The 22,667-nt window shown below is 48.1% G+C and overlaps 1 protein-coding gene across 1 annotated transcript in view; it reads right to left on the bottom strand.

Annotated features, from left to right (window-relative positions):
• LOC143783321 (uncharacterized) overlaps window positions 1-22,056 on the bottom strand; it is a 30,230-nt gene extending 8,174 nt beyond the window's left edge. The window contains exons 1-2 of the mRNA XM_077271725.1: window positions 21,718-22,056; window positions 20,704-21,501 (exon numbers count right to left, since the gene is read on the bottom strand). Coding sequence (XP_077127840.1) covers window positions 20,704-21,501; window positions 21,718-21,919 — 1,000 coding nt within the window. The 5' untranslated portion in view covers window positions 21,920-22,056. The remainder of the gene's footprint in view (window positions 1-20,703; window positions 21,502-21,717) is intronic.
• Between the last annotated feature and the right edge of the window lie 611 nt (window positions 22,057-22,667).

Here is a 22,667-nt window from a genome sequence, read left to right as displayed (position 1 = left end):
CCGGTATGTGCTGGGGTCTGCTGGGGGGGTGCTCTTTGGGGTGTGTGTGTGTGTGTGTGTGTGTCTCTGTGTGCAGGCATCGTCCGATGGGACTACAAGTCCCATCGGGCTCTGACTGCTACAGTGACAGTGAGTGACACATTAGCGAATGATGGGACAGTAGTAGTCCCATCATCTGGCTAATGTGTTGAATGTAAAAAAAAAATAAAATAAATACAGATATACAGTACATACATACATACAGTGGGGCAAAAAAGTATTTAGTCATTCAGCAATAGTGCAAGTTCCACCACTTAAAAAGATGAGAGGCGTCTGTAATTTACATCATAGGTAGACCTCAACTATGGGAGACAAACTGAGAAAAAAAAATCCAGAAAATCACATTGTCTGTTTTTTTATCATTTTATTTGCATTTTATGGTGGAAAATAAGTATTTGGTCAGAAACAAACAATCAAGATTTCTGGCTCTCACAGACCTGTAACTTCTTCTTTAAGAGTCTCCTCTTTCCTCCCCTCATTACCTATAGTAATGGCACCTGTTTAAACTTGTTATCAGTATAAAAAGACACCTGTGCACACCCTTAAACAGTCTGACTCCAAACTCCACTATGGTGAAGACCAAAGAGCTGTCAAAGGACACCAGAAACAAAATTGTAGCCCTGCACCAGGCTGGGAAGACTGAATCTGCAATAGCCAACCAGCTTGGAGTGAAGAAATCAACAGTGGGAGCAATAATTAGAAAATGGAAGACATACAAGACCACTGATAATCTCCCTCGATCTGGGGCTCCACGCAAAATCCCACCCCGTGGGGTCAGAATGATCACAAGAACGGTGAGCAAAAATCCCAGGACCACGCGGGGGGACCTAGTGAATGAACTGCAGAGAGCTGGGACCAATGTAACAAGGCCTACCATAAGTAACACAGTACGCCACCATGGACTCAGATCCTGCAGTGCCAGACGTGTCCCACTGCTTAAGCCAGTACATGTCCGGGCCTGTCTGAAGTTTGCTAGAGAGCATTTGGATGATCCAGAGGAGTTTTGGGAGAATGTCCTATGGTCTGATGAAACCAAACTGGAACTGTTTGGTAGAAACACAACTTGTCGTGTTTGGAGGAAAAAGAATACTGAGTTGCATCCATCAAACACCATACCTACTGTAAAGCATGGTGGTGGAAACATCAGGCTTTGGGGCTGTTTCTCTGCAAAGGGGCCAGGACGACTGATCCGGGTACATGAAAGAATGAATGGGGCCATGTTTCGTGAGATTTTGAGTGCAAACCTCCTTCCATCAGCAAGGGCATTGAAGATGAAACGTGGCTGGGTCTTTCAACATGACAATGATCTAAAGCACACCGCCAGGGCAACGAAGGAGTGGCTTCGTAAGAAGCATTTCAAGGTCCTGGAGTGGCCTAGCCAGTCTCCAGATCTGAACCCTATAGAAAACCTTTGGAGGGAGTTGAAAGTCCGTGTTGCCAAGCGAAAAGCCAAAACATCACTGCTCTAGAGGAGATCTGCATGGAGGAATGGGCCAACATACCAACAACAGTGTGTGGCAACCTTGTGAAGACTTACAGAAAACGTTTGACCTCTGTCATTGCCAACAAAGGATATATTACAAAGTACTGAGATGAAATTTTGTTTCTGACCAAATACTTATTTTCCACCATAAAATGCAAATAAAATGATAAAAAAACAGACAATGTGATTTTCTGGATTTTTTTTTCTCAGTTTGTCTCCCATAGTTGAGGTCTACCTATGATGTAAATTACAGACGCCTCTCATCTTTTTAAATGGTGGAACTTGCACTATTGCTGACTGACTAAATACTTTTTTGCCCCACTGTACATACAACACACAACATGTGACAACATGCACCATGCGATATGCAAAAACATGCACCATGCGACGACATGCACCATGCGACAACATGCGCCATGCACCATGCGACGACATGCACCATGCGGCGACATGCAGCAGACATGCACCATGCGACGACATGCACCATATGACAAGCGACATGCACCATGCGACATACGACATGCGACGACATGTGCCATGCGACGAAATGCGCCATGCACCATGTGACGACATGCACCATGTGGCGGCATGCGGCAAACATGCACCATGCGACGACATGCACCATGTGACGACATGCACCATGCGACGACATGCACCATACGACATGCACCATGCGAAGATATGCAACATATGACATGCGACATGCGACATGCACCATGCGACGACATGCGCCATGCGATGACATGCGCCATGCGGCAACATGCGAAGACATGCAACATGTGACATGCGACATGCAACATGCCACATACAGTACGTACATACATACAACATACATACAGACATACCGTACATGTAACATAGAATACATACTCACCATCACTTGTCACCTTGATCCCCGAAGCCATTGTCATCTGTAAAAAATATTAAAATAATAATCAACCAATATACTCCCTGATCCGCAGAAATCCAATTAAAACGAGTGTCCCTCGACGATCTCCCGTGGAGAGCAGGAGCATCTGCTGATGGGATTGCTCTCCAGGGGCTCCAGGAACACAATGATGGAAGGTATCCTTCTACAATGTATTCCTCACAATGTATTCCTATGCCCCTGTGAGAAAATAGTCCCTAGTCTCACTTTATGACATTGCTGTATGAGAAATTTCCCATTCAGCATTTTGCCATAAAGTAAGACTTTGAACTTTAGTAACCTCAGTGATGCACTGCAGGAGCCATTGTCTCCTGTCAGTGTGTCACTGAGGGTCCTATAGAGCAGTGACATCACCCGATGTCACTGTTCTATAAGGGAGATCGTCGTGGGACAATCATTATTAATTGGACTACGGCGGACAGGTAGTATACGGTTTATTATTTTACGTTTTTTGCAGGCGCTGAAGTATGGTAAGTATGGTTAAATGAAGAATATTAAAATACATTTTTCCTAATGTGTGTGTGTTTTATTAACCCTTTATTACTATTGGATTAATAATGGATAGGCGTCTTATTGATGCCTCTCCGTTATTAACCCGGCTTAATGTCACCTTACAATAGCAAGGAGACATTAACCCCTTATTACCCCATATCCCACCGCTACACGGGAGTGGGAAGAGAGGGGCTAAGTGCCGGAATTGGCGCATCTTACATATGCGCCATTTCTGGGGCGGCTGCAGACTGGTATTTGTAGCCGGGGGAGGATCAATATCCATGGCCCCTCTCTAGGGTATGAATATCAGCCCGCAGCTGTCTGCGTAGCCTTTCTGGCTATAAAATACAGGGGGACCCCACGTCATTTTTTTTGGGGGGTCCCCCTATTTTAATAGCCAGTAAAGGCTACGCAGACAGCTGCGGGCTGATATTCATAGCAGGCTACAAATATTGGCCCCCGGCCGTCGGCTTTCCCCCTCTGTCGCAGAAAATTGCGCGGGAGCCCACGCCGTTTTTTTCTGTTTTTTATTCAATTAAACGCTCATTAAGGCCTCTTTCACACTTGCGTCGGTATGGGTCCATCGCTATGCGTCGGGCCTACGTACTGACACACGTTGTGAAATTTGTGCACGTCGTGGGCAGCGGATGCAGTTTTTCAACGCATCCGCTGCCCATTCTGAAGTCCGGGGAGGAGGGGGCGGAGTTTTGGCTGCGCATGCGCGGTAGAAAATGGCGGACGCGACAGACAAAAAAACGTTCACTTTAACGTTTTTTCGTGCCAACGGTCCGCCAAAACACGACGCATCCGTTGCACGACGGACGCGACGTGTGGCCATCCGTCGCGATCCGTCACTAATACAAGTCTATGGGTAAAAAACGCATCCTGCGAGCACATTTGCAGGATCCGTTTTTTCCTAAAAAGACGGATTGCTAAAAACGCAAGTGTGCAAGTAGCCTTAGGCTGCTTTCACACTAGCATCGGTAAGGGGCCGTCGCGCTGCGTCGCTAATAAAAGTCTATGGAGAAAAAACGCATCCTGCAGACAACTTTGCAGGACGCGTTTTTTCTCCACAACGACGCATTGTGACGTGCAGTGCACGACGCTAGTGTGAAAGAGGCCTTGTATCTATCCATATATTTGGCTGCTTTCACACATCAGGTTTTTGCCGTGAGACACAATCCGGCGAGTTTTGAAAAAAACAGATCAATTTTTTTCCGCCGGATCCATTTTTTTCTCATAGAGTTGTATTAGCGCCGGATTGCGCCTGATGGCCACACGTTTCATCCGTTTTTTTGCCGGATCCTTCAAAAAAGCTGTTTCCGCCGGATGGAAAACACATACAGAGGAACGTTTTTTCTGTTCGGCGAAAAAACGCACAGCGACGGATCCGGCAAAAAAACATATGAAACTGATGTCATGTCAGACGCTGTTCAGACCAGGTCGTCCGACAGACAGCGGTAGTTCCGCTTTTGACCACTATTTGCTCATTGGCGTCGGCTAGATTTTGTCTAGCTGTTCCGGGGTTAATTTACCTGATCCTCGGATTGGAAGCTGGGCCATGCCCATTGCCTTTAAATAGCTCTCCTCACCTTTGGGCATCGCCGATTATAGCTTCTGTCTTGTGCGTTGTTATCTCGGTCTGGAGTGGAGAGCTGGTTGTTGGAGAATCGTTGCTGGTGGTGTATTTTCCTTTGTCTTATTTACTCCTTCCTATATATGTGTTTATTTTGCCCTACACATTTATAGTGTATTCCTGAGTGACTGCGGCGTGGTGTATATTTTCCTTTATCCTTGTCTGTGCTAACTGTGGGTATTGGTGTATTGCATTCACTGGGTGGAGGGCAGAGGTTTTCAGCTTAGGGTTGAAACAGGAGGCAGGGTGAGGTTCGAGGCCTGGACATGCACACCATCAGTGTAAACTTCAGGTAGAGGGTCAGTCAGTATTTCCCTAGTCTGAGGGAAATTGCAGGGGCCCGGGTTATTAGCTCTCGCCCACCTAGTCTCCCCGTGACAACTGAGCTGTGAAATGTAGAATCCGGCCTTGGAATCCGTTTTTTCATGCATGTTTCCATTCAAATCATGCACATTTTCCATTTATTTACTTATTTCCAAAAACGGCATTAAAACCGCGCATAAACCGCACCAAAACTGCACCAAAAACTGCATCAAAACCTGGTGCAGTTTTGCAGTTTTGGTGCAGTTTTGATGCAGTTCTTGGTGCGGTTTTGATGCAGTTCTTGGTGCGGTTTTGAAGCAGTTCTTGGTGTGGTTTTGGTGCGGTTTTGATGCAGTTTTTGGTGTGGTTTTGGTGCAGTGTTGATGCAATTTTGGTGCGGTTTTGATGCGTGTTTTTTTCAGTTTTGATGCGTTTTTTATGCAGTTTTTTGCACGGTTTTGATGCATTTTTTAATTCGCTTTTGGTGTGGTTTTTGCACGGTTTTTAGGCGTTTTGGTGCGTTTTTGAAAGCTAAATAAAGATGTATTATTGAACAAAAGAAAAAGATTTGTGATGTCATTATTGTCCAACCTCCTCTTTTACATTTGTCCAACCCACACTCCATTAAACACACAGATAGACAGATAGATGATAGATGAAATGGATAGACAGATCTACATATAGATAGATCTATAGATGCATACATCTATCTATTCATATATCTATCTGTAGATGTGTCTGGATAGATATATCTATTGATAGATGTATGGATAGCGTAGGGTGTGTGTCCACTGTCCGGATTACATCCGAATGAGCTGCAGATTGGATGCTGCGTACTTGTAGTCCCATCGGATGATGCCTGCACACACACCCCAAAAGACCCCCTGCACAGCCCCGCACACACCTAAACAGTCCCGCACACACCCAAACAACCCCGCACACACACGAACAGTCCCGCACAGGGCTGTACACATCTGAACAGTCCCGCACACATCCGAACAGCCCGCAGACCCCGCACACACCTGAATAGTCCCGCACACATCCGAACAGCCCGCAGACCCCGCACACACCTGAACAGTCCCGCACAGCGCCGCACACATCTGAACAGCCCGCAGACCCCGCCCGCACACATACATGCACACCGTCACCGCCCACACACTTCCATCCTCCCGAGCTGCAGCGTTTCTCGGTCTCACATCCGCAGCAAAACTGCAGATCTTTTTTACATCCGCGGTTTTGCTATGGATGTGCCCGACTCAATGAAAGTCTAAAGGTGCAGAAACGCTGCAGTTCCGCACAAAAGAAGTGACATGCTGCGAGAAAAAAAAGCTGCGTTTTCGGTGCGGCTTTTTTCGCGGCATGTGCACAAGTCTGCGGCTCCCATAGACTTACATTGGTTGTGCACTGCACTGCGGATTTGATGCAATTCAGTGAGGCAAAAAACGCTGCGGATCTGCAATCGAATCCGCAATGTGTGCACACAGCCTTAGCATTTAGTGAACCTAGCAAAAAAGCCAAGCAAAAAACAAGTGTGGGACTGCACTTTTTTTGCAATTTCATTGCACTTTGAATTTTTTTCACATTTTCTGTTACACGACATGGTAAAACCAATGATGTCGTTCAAAAGTAGAACTTGTCCCGCAAAAAATAAGCCCCCACATGGCCGTATTGATGGAAAAATTATGGCTCTGGATAGAAGGGGAGCGATAAACGAAAACAAAAAAAGCTCCAGGGGTGAAGGGGTTTAGAACCATGGATATGGACATATCTATGGAAATAGAGATAGATATATCTGTATGTATCTATCCATCTGTGTGTAATGGAGTGTGGGTTGGACAAATGTAAAAGAGGAGGCTGGACAGAAATGACATCACAAATCTTTTTGAAGATAGAGGGGGGAGGGGTTGGGGTGTGTTTTGGAGTGGGTGTGCCAGGTGCAGAGTTACAGGCGAGTGCAATGCATCATGGAACTTGTAGTATTAGAGCACAGTAAGTCAGGAGAAAGGAAGTTGTCAATTAACCCCATGAGAGCTGGAGCCAGCACTAGAGATGTGCTGCTACAGCATGATAAAAGGTAATATTGCTAAAATAAACACAGTAGATGTTTTCAGTGGCACATAATAGCAAGATTTATGGGGAAAAAAAAGGTTATAGTAGTGGACAACTTCTTTAAGTACTGAGGGACGGGGTGGGACGGGGTGAGCGGCCCCAGCCAGGAAGACGTGGAGCTACTTGTAACTGAAGCACAGCCTGTGGGGGGGACTGTGGCTGCTTGCCTGCTACACTGGGGGGCAGGGGGGTCCATCGCCCCGGGCCCTGTCACATGAAGGGGCCCACCGGGAACCAGGGCCACTTCTGTGACGAGGCAGAACACAGCATAGGAGGAGAGCAGTATAATGTCTGCTCCTATCTGACGGAGACTCTGCACGCTGCTAGCAGCACAGTGGCCGGCTGCAGTCTCCCCCCTGCAGTGAATGGTTTCGCCCATCTGACCTGATCATCAAGCTTTTCCCTGGCTGCAGTTTTCTTCACTCTGTGCACGCTGGGATTGGCTCAGGCATGCTGGGTCCTAGTGCCCACACCTTGCATTTCACCTAGACACTTCCTGGTCCGGCCTGCAAACGTTATCAGTAAGTGCTGGGGATGGGACTTTTTAGGTTTATTAAATTCAGGTATGTCACTGTGAGGTGAATGTGAGACCATTGGGGTATTGTGGGCGCTGAAAGTGGGTGAGGGGCGACAGGGCACTGAGGGGGTGGAGGTGAGATGATAGGGGTATTGTGGGGGAGGGGAGACAGGGCACTAGGGGGTGGAGGTGAGATGATAGGGGTATTGTGGGGGAGGGGAGACAGGGCACTGGGGGGTTTATGTGAGACCATGTGGGTGTTGTGGGGGCTGAAGGTGGGTGAGGGGCGACAGGGTACTGAGGGGGTGGAGGTGAGATGATAGGGGTATTGTGGGGGAGGGGAGACAGGGCACTGGGGGGTTTATGTGAGACCATGTGGGTGTTGTGGGGGCTGAAGGTGGGTGAGGGGCGACAGGGTACTGAGGGGGTGGAGGTGAGATGATAGGGGTATTGTGGGGGAGGGGCGACAGGGCACTGAGGGGGTGGAGGTGAGATGATAGGGGTATTGTGGGGGAGGGGAGACAGGGCACTGAGGGGGTTTATGTGAGACCATTGGGGTATTGTGGGCGCTGAAAGTGGGTGAGGGGCGACGGTACTGAGGGGGTGGAGGTGAGATGATAGGGGTATTGTGGGGGAGGGGAGACAGGGCACTGGGGGGTTTATGTGAGACCATGGGGGTGTTGTGGGGGCTGAAGGTGGGTGAGGGGCGACAGGGTACTGAGGGGGTGGAGGTGAGATGATAGGGGTATTGTGGGGGAGGGGAGACAGGGCACTGAGGGGGTTTATGTGAGACCATTGGGGTATTGTGGGCGCTGAAAGTGGGTGAGGGGCGACGGTACTGAGGGGGTGGAGGTGAGATGATAGGGGTATTGTGGGGGAGGGGAGACAGGGCACTGGGGGGTTTATGTGAGACCATGGGGGTGTTGTGGGGGCTGAAGGTGGGTGAGGGGCGACAGGGTACTGAGGGGGTGGAGGTGAGATGATAGGGGTATTGTGGGGGAGGGGAGACAGGGCACTGGGGGGTTTATGTGAGACAATGGGGGTGTTGTGGAGGCTGAAGGTGGGTGAGGCAACAGGGCACTGAGGGGGTGGAGGTGAGATGATAGGGGTATTGTGGGGGAGGGGAGACAGGGCACTGGGGGGTTTATGTGAGACAATGGGGGTGTTGTGGAGGCTGAAGGTGGGTGAGGCGACAGGGTACTGAGGGGGTGGATGTGAGATGATAGGGGTATTGTGGGGGAGGGGAGACAGGGCACTGGGGGGTTTATGTGAGACCATGGGGGTGTTGTGAGGGCAGAAGGTGGGTGAGGTGGGACAGGGCACTGACGGGGTGGAGGTGAGTTGATGGGGGCATTGGAGCTGAAGTGGGGGAGGGGGGACAGGTCACTGGGGGCTGAATATTATAATGCTTTGTTATGATATTATAGGTACTCCATCATGTAATATTTGCTGTCTGGGGAGGCTGGAGATGGGGGGATACGTACCACCTGGGTCTTTTATGAGTATTAGTATACGAAGTCCCCATATAGTAACCAAGAGCTGCATCACATTTACAGCCCCACTCCAGCATTTTTTTTTATTTCACTACTGGAGCCGTGCTGAAGATCCAAGTCCCCTGCCCCTGTCTAATACTCACCTTCTGGCGTCTTCATCTGTTTTTGCTCCCCTCGGCTCTGTCTCCTTCAGTTTTTTTTACCTGTCCGTTGCTCCATTGTTTCATGGAGCAGCGCAGAGGTCACTAATCAGTGTGAGTCTATGGGAGCCTCGTTCTGGCCTCTTCCTCACTCTCAGGCTATGTGCACACGGTGCGGATCCGCAGTGGATTGGACGCTGCGGATTCACAGCAGTTTTACATGCGTTGTACAGCACCATGTAAACTTATGGAAAACAAAATCCGCAGTGCACATGCTGCAGAAAATACCGCGCGGAAACGCTGCGTTGTATTTTCCGCAGCATGTCAATTCTTTGTGCGGATTCCGCAGCGTTTTACACCTGCTCCATAATAGGAATCCACAGGTGTAAAAACGCAGGCGAAATCCTCACAAAAAATGCAGTAAATCCACAGGTAAAACGCAGCACGTTTTACCTGTGGATTTTGCAAAAACAGTGCGGAAAAATCCGCACACGAATCTGCAACGTGGGCACATAGCCTCATAGTCTTACATTGAGCGCTTGTGACATAGCTTCTCATTTCTGGCCTGTCAGAAGCTGCGCTCACAAGTTTGAGCTGTGGGACTGCAGCAGTGCCACAAAATAGTGAATACGCCGGAGGATGAGTAACTGACCAAGGCAGGGGACTTGCGCTTAAAGCACCACTCCAACGGTGGAAAAAAAAAACCCTGCTAGAGTGGTGCTTTAATAAATAAATAATAAGCAATTTAATACTATAAAGTTGATACTATAAAGTTGATTTGGAATAAATGTCTGCAGTCACTTTATGTGACTGCAGACTGCCAAATCATGACAGGGAGCTGCGGGCCCATCATACTGTGTAAAAGGGAGCTGTGGGCCCATCATACTGTGTATAAGGGAGCTGTGGGTCTATCATACTGTGTATAAGGGAGCTGTGGGTCTATCATACTGTGTATAAGGGAGCTGTGGGTCTATCATACTGTGTATAAGGGAGCTGTGGGTCTATCATACTGTGTATAAGGGAGCTGTGGGTCTATCATACTGTGTATAAGGGAGCTGTGGGTCTATCATACTGTGTATAAGGGAGCTGTGGGTCTATCATACTGTGTATAAGGGAGCTGTGGGTCCATCATACTGTGTATAAGGGAGCTGTGGACCCATCATACTGTGTATAAGGGAGCTGCAGGCCCATCATACTGTGTATAAGGGAGCTACGGGCCCATCATACTGTGTATAAGGGAGCTGCGGGCCCATCATACTGTGTATAAGGGAGCTGCGGGCCCATCATACTGTGTATAAGGGAGCTGAGGGCCCATCATACTGTATATAAGGAAGCTGCGGGCCCATCATACTGTGTATAAGGGAGCTGAGGGCCCATCATACTGTATATAAGGGAGCTGCGGGCCCATCATACTGTGTATAAGGGAGCTGCGGGCCCATCATACTGTGTATAAGGAAGCTGCGGGCCCATCATACTGTGTATAAGGGAGCTGCGGGCCCATCATACTGTGTATAAGGGAGCTGAGGGCCCATCATACTGTGTGTAAGGGAGCTGTGGGCCCATCATACTGTGTATAAGGGAGCTGTGGGCCCATCATACTGTGTATAAGGGAGCTGTTGGCCCATCATACTGTGTATATGGCAGCTGCGGGCCCATCACACTGTGTATAAGGGAGCTGCGGCCCATCATACTGTGTGTAAGGGTGCTGCGGCCCATCATACTGTGTATAAGGGAGCTGTGGGCCCATCATACTGTGTATAAGTGAGCTGTGGGTCTATCATACTGTGTATAAGGAAGCTGCGGGCCCATCATACTGTGTATAAGGGAGCTGAGGGCCCATCATACTGTATATAAGGGAGCTGCGGGCCCATCATACTGTGTATAAGGGAGCTGTGGGTCTATCATACTGTGTATAAGGGAGCTGTGGGTGTTGTGAATTTGGTTTTTGGGCTCCCCCGGTGGTCACTGGTTGTACTGGACTTGTGTGCTTCACTTTCTCTGTTCACCTGTTTCCATCAGGATATGGGAGTATCCTATTTAGCCTTGCTGCTCAGTTATTCTAGTGCCGGCCATCAATGTAACCAGAGCCTTTCTGTTGCATGTTCCTGCTTCTAGACTACTATCAGCTAAGTTGGACTCTTAGTCCTAAGTTTGTTTTGCATTTTTGTTCCAGTTCACAGTTATGTTATTTTTCTGTAGCTGGAAGCTCTTGTGGGCCGAAATTGCCACTCCGGTGTCATGAGTTGACACATGAGTCTTAAAGTAATTTCGGGATGGTATTTTAATAGGGTTTTCAGCTGACCGTGAAGTTCCCTATTGTATCTTCTTGCTATCTAGTAAGCGGACCTCGCTTTGCTGAACCTACCTTCATACTGCGTATGTCTTTTCCTCTGAACTCACTGTCAATATATGTGGGGGGCTTCTGTCTCCTTTTTGGGGGAATTTCCCTAGAGGTAAGCCAGGTCTGTCTTTTCCTCTATTAGGGTTAGTTGGTTCTTCGGCTGGCGCTAGGCGTCTAGGGATAAAACGTAGGTACGCCACCCGGCCACTGTTAGTTGTGTGGTAGGTTTAGCTCACGGTCAGCTCGAGATTCCATCACCCAAGAGCTGTTCTGTTATTTATGTTCTCTGACGTTCCCTTGCCATTGGGAACCATGACATGTGGGTCTATCATACTGTGTATAAGGGAGCTGTGGGTCTATCATACTGTGTATAAGGGAGCTGTGGGTCTATCATACTGTGTATAAGGGAGCTGTGGGTCTATCATACTGTGTATAAGGGAGCTGTGGGTCCATCATACTGTGTATAAGGGAGCTGCGGGCCCATCATACTGTGTATAAGGGAGCTGCGGGCCCATCATACTGTGTATAAGGAAGCTGCGGGCCCATCATACTGTGTATAAGGGAGCTGAGGGCCCATCATACTGTGTATAAGGGAGCTGTGGGCCCATCATACTGTGTATAAGGGAGCTGTGGGCCCATCATACTGTGTATAAGGGAGCAGTGGGCCCATCATACTGTGTATAAGGGAGCTGTGGGCCCATCATACTGTGTATAAGGGAGCTGTGGGCCCATCATACTGTGTATAAGGGAGCTGTGGGCCCATCATACTGTGTATAAGGGAGCTGTGGGCCCATCATACTGTGTATAAGGGAGCTGTGGGCCCATCATACTGTGCATAAGGGAGCTGCGGGCCCATCATACTGTGTATAAGGGAGCTGAGGGCCCATCATACTGTGTATAAGGGAGCTGTGGGCCCATCATACTGTGTATAAGGGAGCTGTGGGCCCATCATACTGTGTATAAGGGAGCTGCGGGCCCATCATACTGTGTATAAGGGAGCTGCCAGCTCATCATACTGTTTACAGGGGAACTGTGAGGGACATCATACTATTTGACGGAAGCTGCGGGCCCATCATACTGTGTATAAGGGAGCTGTGGGTGGGCCCATCATACTGTGTATAAGGGAGCTGCGGGCCCATCATACTGTGTATAAGGGAGCTGCGGGCCCATCATACTGTGAATAAGGGAGCTGCGGGCCCATCATACTGTGTACAGGGGAACTGTGAGGGACATCATACTATTTGACGGAAGGTGCGGGCTCATCATACTGTGTATAAGGGAGCTGCGGGCTCATCAAACTGTGTATAAGGGAGCTGAGGGCCCATCATACTGTGTACAGGGGAACTGTGAGGGACATCATACTATTTGACGGAAGCTGTGGGCTCATCACACTGTGTATAAGGGAGCTGCGGGCTCATCATACTGTGTATAAGGGAGATGCGGGCTCATCATACTGTGTATAAGGGAGCTGCGGGCTCATCAAACTGTGTATAAGGGAGCTGCGGGCTCATCATACTGTGTACAGGGGAACTGTGAGGGACATCCTACTATTTGACGGAAGCTGCGGGCCCATCATACTGTGTATAGGGAACTGTGAAGGCATATTGTGCATATGGGAGCTGTTGGCCCATTACACTGTATATAGGGGAGCTCTGGGGGGCATTATACTTTCTATAGTGGAGCTCTGTCAGCATTATACTGTGTAAAAGGGAACATCATACGGTGTATTGGGGAGTTATAGAATCATCATACTGTGTATAGGGGAGCTGTGGGGGCCTTATACTGTGTAGAGGGAACTTAGGGGACATTATTAAATGTAAAGTGCCTTACTGTATTGTTATAGGGACACTCATAGTATTGCGACCATCAAAGTTGCATATTGTCACAATATGGCTGTAAAATCAATGTTCGTTTTTGTATATAGATTTATTTTCATTAACAGAGCGGTCATATTCTGAGGTTCCACTATATTCACAATTAGAGTGCACAACCGTAACTGTAATTCTCTTGTGCCCCCCTCTGTTCTCTCGTGCCCCCTCTGTTCTCTCGTGCCCCCTCTGTTCTCTCGTGCCCCCTCTGTTCTCTCGTGCCCCCTCTGTTCCCTCGTGCCCCCTCTGTTCCCTCGTGCCCCCTCTGTTCTCTCGTGCCCCCTCTGTTCCCTCGTGCCCCCCTCTGTTCTCTCGTGCCCCCCTCTGTTCCCTCGTGCCCCCCTCTGTTCTCTCGTTCCCCCCTCTGTTCCCTCGTGCCCCCTCTGTTCCCTCGTGCCCCCTCTGTTCCCTCGTGCCCCCCTCTGTTCTCTCGTGCCCCCCTCTGTTCTCTCGTGCCCCCCTCTGTTCTCTCGTGCCCCCCTCTGTTCTCTTGTGCCCCCCTCTGTTCTCTCGTGCCCCCCTCTGCTCTCTCGTGCCCCCTCTGTTCTCTCGTGCGCCCTCTGTTCCCTCGTGCCCCCCTCTGTTCTCTCGTGCCCCCCCTCTGTTCTCTCGTGCCCCCTCTGTTCTCTCGTTCCCCCCTCTGTTCTCTCGTGCCCCCCTCTGTTCCCTCGTGCCCCCCTCTGTTCCCTCGTGCCCCCCTCTGTTCCCTCGTGCCCCCCTCTGTTCCCTCGTGCCCCCCTCTGTTCCCTCGTGCCCCCCTCTGTTCTCTCGTGCCCCCTCTGTTCTCTCGTGCCCCCTCTGTTCTCTCGTGCCCCCTCTGTTCTCTCGTTCCCCCTCTGTTCTCTCGTGCCCCCCCCCTCTGTTCTCTCGTGCCCCCCCTCTGTTCTCTCGTGCCCCCCCTCTGTTCTCTCATTCCCCCCTCTGTTCTCTCGTGCCCCCCTCTGTTCTCTCGTGCCCCCCTCTGTTCCCTCGTGCCCCCCTCTGTTCCCTCGTGCCCCCCTCTGTTCTCTCGTGCCCCCCTCTGTTCTCTCGTGCCCCCCCTGTTCCCTCGTGCCCCCCTCTGTTCTCTCGTTCCCCCCTGTTCTCTCGTGCCCCCCTCTGTTCTCTCGTGCCCCCCTCTGTTCCCTCGTGCCCCCTCTGTTCCCTCGTGCCCCCCTCTGTTCTCTCGTGCCCCCCTCTGTTCTCTCGTGTTCCCTCGTGCCCCCCTCTGTTCTCTCGTTCCCCCTCTGTTCTCTCGTGCCCCCCTCTGTTCTCTCGTGCCCCCCTCTGTTCTCTCGTGCCCCCTCTGTTCCCTCGTGCCCCCCTCTGTTCTCTCGTTCCCCCCTCTGTTCTCTCGTTCCCCCCTCTGTTCTCTCGTTCCCCCCTCTGTTCTCTCGTGCCCCCCTCTGTTCCCTCGTGCCCCCCTCTGTTTTCTCGTGCCCCCCTCTGTTCTCTCGTGCCCCCCTCTGTTCTCTCGTGCCCCCCTCTGTTCTCTCGTGCCCCCCTCTGTTCTCTCGTGCCCCCTCTGTTCCCTCGTGCCCCCTCTGTTCTCTCGTGCCCCCTCTGTTCTCTCGTGCCCCCTCTGTTCCCTCGTGCCCCCCTCTGTTCTCTCGTTCCCCCCTCTTTTCTCTCGTGCCCCCCTCTGTTCCCTCGTGCCCCCCTCTGTTCTCTCGTGCCCCCCTCTGTTCTCTCGTTCCCCCCTCTGTTCTCTCGTGCCCCCCTCTGTTCTCTCGTTCCCCCCTCTGTTCTCTCGTGCCCCCCTCTGTTCCCTCGTGCCCCCCTCTGTTCTCTCGTGCCCCCCTCTGTTCTCTCGTGCCCCCCTCTGTTCTCTCGTGCCCCCCTCTGTTCTCTCGTGCCCCCCTCTGTTCTCTCGTGCCCCCCTCTGTTCTCTCGTGCCCCCCTCTGTTCTCTCGTGCCCCCTCTGTTCTCTCGTGCCCCCTCTGTTCCCTCGTGCCCCCCTCTGTTCTCTCGTTCCCCCTCTGTTCTCTCGTGCCCCCCTCTGTTCTCTCGTGCCCCCCCTCTGTTCTCTCGTGCCCCCCTCTGTTCTCTCGTGCCCCCCTCTGTTCTCTCGTGCCCCCTCTGTTCTCTCGTGCCCCCCTCTGTTCCCTCGTGCCCCCTCTGTTCTCTCGTGCCCCCCTCTGTTCTCTCGTGCCCCCCCTCTGTTCTCTCGTGCCCCCCCTCTGTTCTCTCGTGCCCCCCCTCTGTTCTCTCGTGCCCCCTCTGTTCTCTCGTGCCCCCCTCTGTTCCCTCGTGCCCCCTCTGTTCTCTCGTTCCCCCTCTGTTCCCTCGTGCCCCCCTCTGTTCTCTCGTGCCCCCTCTGTTCCCTCTTGCCCCCCTCTGTTCCCTCGTGCCCCCCTCTGTTCTCTCGTGCCCCCCTCTGTTCTCTCGTGCCCCCCTCTGTTCCCTCGTGCCCCCCTCTGTTCTCTCGTGCCCCCCCTCTGTTCTCTCGTGCCCCCCCTCTGTTCCCTCGTGCCCCCCTCTGTTCTCTCGTGCCCCCCCTCTGTTCTCTCGTGCCCCCTCTGTTCCCTCGTGCCCCCCTCTGTTCTCTCGTGCCCCCTCTGTTCTCTCGTGCCCCCTCTGTTCCCTCTTGCCCCCCTCTGTTCTCTCGTGCCCCCCTCTGTTCTCTCGTGCCCCCCTCTGTTCCCTCGTGCCCCCCTCTGTTCCCTCGTGCCCCCCTCTGTTCTCTCGTGCCCCCCTCTGTTCTCTCGTTCCCCCTCTGTTCTCTCGTGCCCCCTCTGTTCTCTCGTTCCCCCTCTGTTCTCTCGTGCCCCCCCTCTGTTCTCTCGTGCCCCCCTCTGTTCCCTCGTGCCCCCCTCTGTTCTCTCGTGCCCCCCTCTGTTCTCTCGTGCCCCCGGTATTATGCGCTTGTCACTGTTACTAGAATATAGCAGTGATGGCAGCAGGGTAAATTCCTTGTTTAATATGACAATGGTACCAGTCCCCCCGGCTGCCTGCTGTGTGCCCTCTTTGGTATACACCAGGTAAGCACAGGAGCCGCAGGCAGTAGGAGACTGTGTGACCATGAAGGTAAATAGAAGAGGATGTGTTATGTTTGTATTGTATCCTGCCTGGCATTAAAGGGGTTGTCTGAGATGGGGGAAAATATACAGTATATACATACTAGTTTATTTAACCCCTTCATGACCCAGCCTATTTTGACCTTAATGACCTGGCCGTTTTTTGCAATTCTGACCAGTGTCCCTTTATGAGGTAATAACTCAGGAACGCTTCAACGGATCCTAGCGGTTCTGAGATTATTTTTTCATGACATATTGGGCTTCACGTCAGTGGTAAATTTAGGTCGATAATTTCTGCGTTTATTTGTGAAAAAAATGGAAATTTGGCGAAAATTTTGAAAATTTCGCAATTTTCACATTTTGAATTTTTATTCTGTTAAATCAGAGAGTTATGTGACACAAAATAGTTAATAAATAACATTTCCCACATGTCTACTTTACATCAGCACAATTTTGGAAACAATTTTTTTTTTTGCTAGGAAGTTATAAAGATTAAAATTTGACCAGTGATTTCTCATTTTTACAACAAAATTTACAAAATCATTTTTTTTAGGGACCACCTCACATTTGAAGTCAGTTTGAGGGGTCTATATGGCTGAAAATACCCAAAAGTGACACCATTCTAAAAACTACACCCCTCAAGGTGCTCAAAACCACATTCAAGAAGTTTATTAACCCTTCAGGTGTTTCACAGCAGCAGAAGCAACATGGAAGGAAAAAATGAACATTTAACTTTTTATTCACAAAAATGATCTTTTAGCAACAATTTTTTTATTTTTCCAAGGGTAAAAGGAGAAACTGGACCATGAACGTTGTTGTCCAATTTGTCCTGAGTACGCTGATACCTCATATGTGGGGGTAAACCACTGTTTGGGGCACATGGCAGGGCTCAGAAGGAGCGCTATTTGACTTTTTGAATGAAAATTTGGCTCCAATCTTCAGCGGACACCATGTCACGTTTGGAGAGCCCCCGTGTGCCTAAACATTGTAGCTCCCCCACAAGTGACCCCAATTTGGAAACTAGACGCCCCAATGAACTTATCTAGATGCATAGTGAGCACTTTAAACCCCCAGGTGCTTCACAAATTGATCCGTAAAAATGAAAACGTACTTTTTTTTCACAAAAAAAATTTTTTGCCTCAATTTCTTCATTTTCACATGGGCAACAGGATAAAATGGATCCTAAAATTTGTTGGGAAATTTCTCCTGAGTACACCGATACCTCATATGTGGGGGTAAACCACTGTTTGGGCACATGGTAAGGCTCGGAAGGGATGGAGCGCCATTTGACTTTTTGAATGAAAAATGATCTCCATCGTTAGCGGACACCATGTCGCGTTTGGAGAGCCCCTGTGTGCCTAAACATTGGAGCTCCCCCACAAGTGACCCCATTTTGGAAACTAGACCCCCCAAAGAACTTATCTAGATGCATAGTGAGCACTTTAAACCCCCAGGTGCTTCACAGAAGTTTATAACGCAGAGCTGTGAAAGTAAAAAATAATTTTTCTTTCCTCAAAAATGATGTTTTAGCAAGCAATTTTTTATTTTCACAAGGGTAAAAGGAGAAATTGGACCCCAATAGTTGTTGCCCAGTTTGTCCCGAGTATGCTGGTACCCCACATGTGGGGGTAAACCACTATTTGGGCACACGCCGGGGCTCGGAAGGGAAGTAGTGACTTTTTGAAATGCAGACTTTGATGGAATGGTCTGCGGGCGTCACGTTGCATTTTCAGAGCCCCTGATGTGCCTAAACAGTAGAAACCCCTCACAAGTGACCCTATTTTGGAAACTAGACCTCTCAAGGAACTTATCTAGATGTGTGGTGAGCACTTTGAACCCCCAAGTGCTTCACAGAAGTTTACAACGCAGAGCCGTGAAAATAAAAAATCATTTTTCTTTCCTCAAAAATGATGTTTTAGCAAGCAATTTTTTATTTTCACAAGGGTAACAGATGAAATTGGACCCCAATAGTTGTTGCCCAGTTTGTCCCGAGTATGCTGGTACTCCATACATGGGGGTAAACCACTGTTTGGGCGCACGTTGGGGCTCGGAAGGGAGGGTGCACCATTTGACTTTTTGAACGCAAGATTGGCTGGAATCAATGGTGGCGCCATATTGCGTTTGGAGACCCCTGATGTGCCTAAACAGTGGAAACCTCTCAATTCTAACTCCAACACTAACCCCAACACACCCCTAACCCTAATCCCTACTCTAGCCATAACCCTAACCACACCCCTAACCCCAACACACCGCTAACCCCAACACACCCCTAACCCCAACACACCCCTAACCCCAACACACCCCTAACCCCAACACACCCCTAACCCCAACACACCCCTAATCCCAACCCTAACCCTAATCCCAACCCTAACCACAACCCTAACCCCAACACACCCCTAACCATAACCCTAACCACAAGCCTAATCTTAAACCTATTTCCAACCCTAGCCCTAATTCCAACCCTAACCCTAAGGCTATGTGCCCACGTTGTGGATTCGTGTGAGATTTTTCCGCACCATTTTTGAAAAATCCGCAGGTAAAAGGCACTGCGTTTTACCTGCGGATTTACCACAGATTTCCAGTGGTTTTTGTGCGGATTTCACGTGCGGATTCCTATTGAGGAACAGGTGTAAAACGCTGCGGAATCTGTTGTGAATTCTGCTCTTGGGTTCCCTCTGGTGGTTGTTGGTGGTAATGCAGTTGTCCCTGGGTTGTAATCCTGGGCAGGTTTCTCTGCTGATTGCAGCTCTGACTGGGCTATTTAGGTGTGCAGGATTCATTAGTCATTGCCAGTTGTCCATTGTTCTTGGAGGTTTTGCATCTCTGTCTGGTTCTGTCTGGTTCCTCCTGCCCTGCTGCCAAAATCAGCAAAGATAAGTGTCTGGTTTTGCTTCTGCAGCACACATGCAGTGTGCTTTACAATTCAGTGCTATTCATTGTTTTTCTTAGTCCAGCTTTGACTGTGTTTGGATTTATTCAGTCAAGTTGGATTCTCAGGAGATGCAGATATACATTCCATGTCTTTAGTTAGATGGTGGAATTTTTGTATTAACTGCTGTGCAGGGTGGATTTGATTTAAATCTAACTGATTTAAGTCACAATTTAAATCACGATTTAAATCACTAGTCAGTAAGGCTTGATTTAAATCAGTGATTTAAATCAAAGTTTCTACCTAAACTAGTTCTTGCTACTTTAACATGCAAGTAGATGAAGATTTTTAGAATCACTTTTTATATAACTTTTTTCTCCCCAGTTTAATGGGTTAATCATTCATATTTGGACACCACTGTTCTGTTGTACTTAGGAAGGAGAAAAATAATCCTGACCTTAATAACAATTTAAATAGATTTATTTAACTGAAACAATAACAACATTACAGCATTAGTTATTTGCTTAAACAAACATCCATGTTTGTTAACTAATTTGGCTAAACAAAATATATATATATATATTTTAAGAAACTTAGACTGTCAGCCCAGCCGACACATGAAAAACTTAAATACTACTGTCCCTGCTGTCCTCTGTAGCTCACTTGTCGTCATCTTCATCATCATCTTCTTCTTTGTTCCTATTCATAATCTGGAAAAGAAAAACAAGCTTTCCTGCTTTATTGGGTCCCAACCGATTTCTCAATTTAGAATGAATGAGTCCAAAGGAAGAGAATATTCTTTCAACGTCTGCAGAAGAAGCTACTGCTGTTAAAAGTGAAATCATTACTTGAACAGTCTCTAAATCCAAGCGCTTAAGTGACTTCCACCAGTTTACTGGTGTGACCTTCCTTAAAATATCTTCAGCAAACATATATTTCTTGAATGGTTCCCCCTTAGCTCTGAAGTTTATTATAGTTGGCATTAAAGATGGATGATTGCTGGATACCCATGTCACAGCTAACTCCTCTTCCTCAGCACTTAGGTTTTGACCCTGATATTGGATATTGACAATATTTGCCAAAAAATGAGCTGGAGTCAGTGCTTGTCCCATTCGTTTGTTTACTGCTTGTAATTTAATTCTGTCCATGTGTAGTTCTGGTTTTAAGTGTTCACTCAGTTCCTTCCAAATTTCAACAGCATCCGCAATAAAACAGCTATTTTTCTGTATTTTGTTTAAAGCTTGAGAGATGGGTTTCAGGAAGCTCAGCATATGTTCAACATTTCTCTTAAGCCCAATGTTGAGGATTTTGGCCGTGACAGTGCCATCTATTTTATCTCGATTTTCTTCACAAAGTGTCATCAGAATAGGCCAGTTTTTGATATACTGCTCAAAACAGTCCACCACAGAGTTCCATCTAACATCTTGTGGGAGCGTTAGCTTGGTTCCACCCATCCTTTTCAGAGCTGCTGCAGCAAAATGATTATTACGGAAGTACTTAGCAATTTCAACATTAGCCTTTATTTCTGGAACACTTAAGTCTTTGGCTAAGAGGTGCAGCATATGAGCACTGCAACCATATGTTATTAGCAGCTTTGTATTCCCTCCCTGCTCTTCTAAATCTCTTCTCATCTTGGATACGTTTGCAGCATTGTCAGTGACCAAACTGCGTACTAGACATTTGAATTTTTGTTCACATGTCGTTATAGCTTTTACTGCCACTTCTTGTAAGTATTCTGCTGTGTGTGCATTTCCTGACGTATCAGTTGTTTGTGCAAGGAAGACTTTACCTTCTTCTGTTGTTATACAAGCACATACAATAGGATCATTGTGGACATTACTCCACCCATCAATACCTAGGTTAACAATTTTACCCTCCAGAGCTGTTGCACATTGCTCCATTTCTCTGTCATACACTTGATCCAGCAGTTTCCCTGCAACATCAGCTCTGCTGGGTGGGCTGTATCCTGGTCTCAGTGACTGAACCATATTAATGAAATGTGGGTTCTCAGTCAGACGGAAAGAAGAGTTCGTTGCATAAATAAACTGGGCAATTTTTTCATTAATCAACTCTTTTTCTAATCTGCTAGTTCTTATCACAAACCTATCTATGGTGGTTCCAGGAGGTAAAGGTTTTTTCTTCCTTTTGGGTGATGGTGATATGTGGCTGTGGGTGTCTGATGATGCTGCTGCTAATGAAGCACTATCCTGGATGGATAACTCTGAAACTGTAGAACAGGATGATGGTGATCTTGGAGGTGGATAGTTTCCAGAATCCATGAATTCCCCTAAACAAAAAAAGTCAATGCTGTTATTTTATTGTTTATACAATTTCTGCTTATTGTACACAACACATCACTGCCCCTGCCCCAAAAGGAATATTTGTTTTTCTTCATAACTGTACCAAATGACAGTAACATGCAGTAATAATAAGAAATATAATTTTTCTGACACATGACAGTTCAGTCTTTAGAAATAGGATTCAATAAAAATGTTTAACCAACCTGAAGATCCTGCCTGTTCAGAAGTGTTTCTTTGGTCATCTTCATCACCGAACTTCTCATGATGTATCCTCATTCGCGCCACCAGGCCTTGCATCTCTTTGTTGCATCGTTTGCATTTTGCACGCATGCCTGCCTTACCGATAGGTGAAGGAGCTTCATTAAAATATTCCCAAACTGGGTCTCTTTTACGGCCTGCTGCCATTATAAGGAAAGAATGTAATAAACCTCAGATCGTACACACAAACAGATCCAGACTTGTCTGTCTGTGGCTATGCTGCAGTATTGTGCTCAAAGTTTCACTTTCATTTTCTTGTCTGCTTGCCCTTCCTCCTCCTCACACTTAGATTAACATTTCTTCTTGTGTTGTGCAGATCTATTCCACTCCACACAATCAGAAACATATTGTCTAACTTCTTGGACTTGGCACTGAAGGGGTTGATTCTGTATTCATAGGTTTGTAGAACAATAGGATTAAGGTCTTTTTCTCAACTCTGTTCATGTTGTAACATTTTTGCCGTGAAGAAGAGGCTGGGACCTCTGCGGAGTCAAATTCAGTTTTGAGAACTGCGTAAGTAAAGCGAGCGTCTGTGATAATATAGGAGAGAAACTGCCCACTAATCCTACAGAAACCTCTGGAAGAGCATGGCATTGTGAATGTTACACATATACAGCATTTATTCTACTGAGTTAAACAACTCAGCTTTATCTCATGATGGAAGAACCTTTGGATGGTAAAATATTTTCCTCAAAAAGCAGTTTATTGAAAAAAATCCGATTTAAATCAAAAAAATCCGATTTTTTTTTTATTTTTTTTTAAAAAACATTGATTTTTATCCACCCTGCTGCTGTGGATATTTTTAGGGTTTTAATACTGACCGCTTAGTATTCTGTCCTATCCTTTTCTATTTAGCTAGAGTGGCCTCTTTTGCTAAATCCTGTTTTCTGCCTGT

Source organism: Ranitomeya variabilis, chromosome 6, assembly GCF_051348905.1.
Source record: "Ranitomeya variabilis isolate aRanVar5 chromosome 6, aRanVar5.hap1, whole genome shotgun sequence".
Lineage (NCBI taxonomy): Eukaryota > Metazoa > Chordata > Amphibia > Anura > Dendrobatidae > Ranitomeya > Ranitomeya variabilis.
The sequence above is the reverse complement of the archived record's forward strand: the minus strand, read 5'-3'. Positions and strand labels throughout refer to the sequence as shown.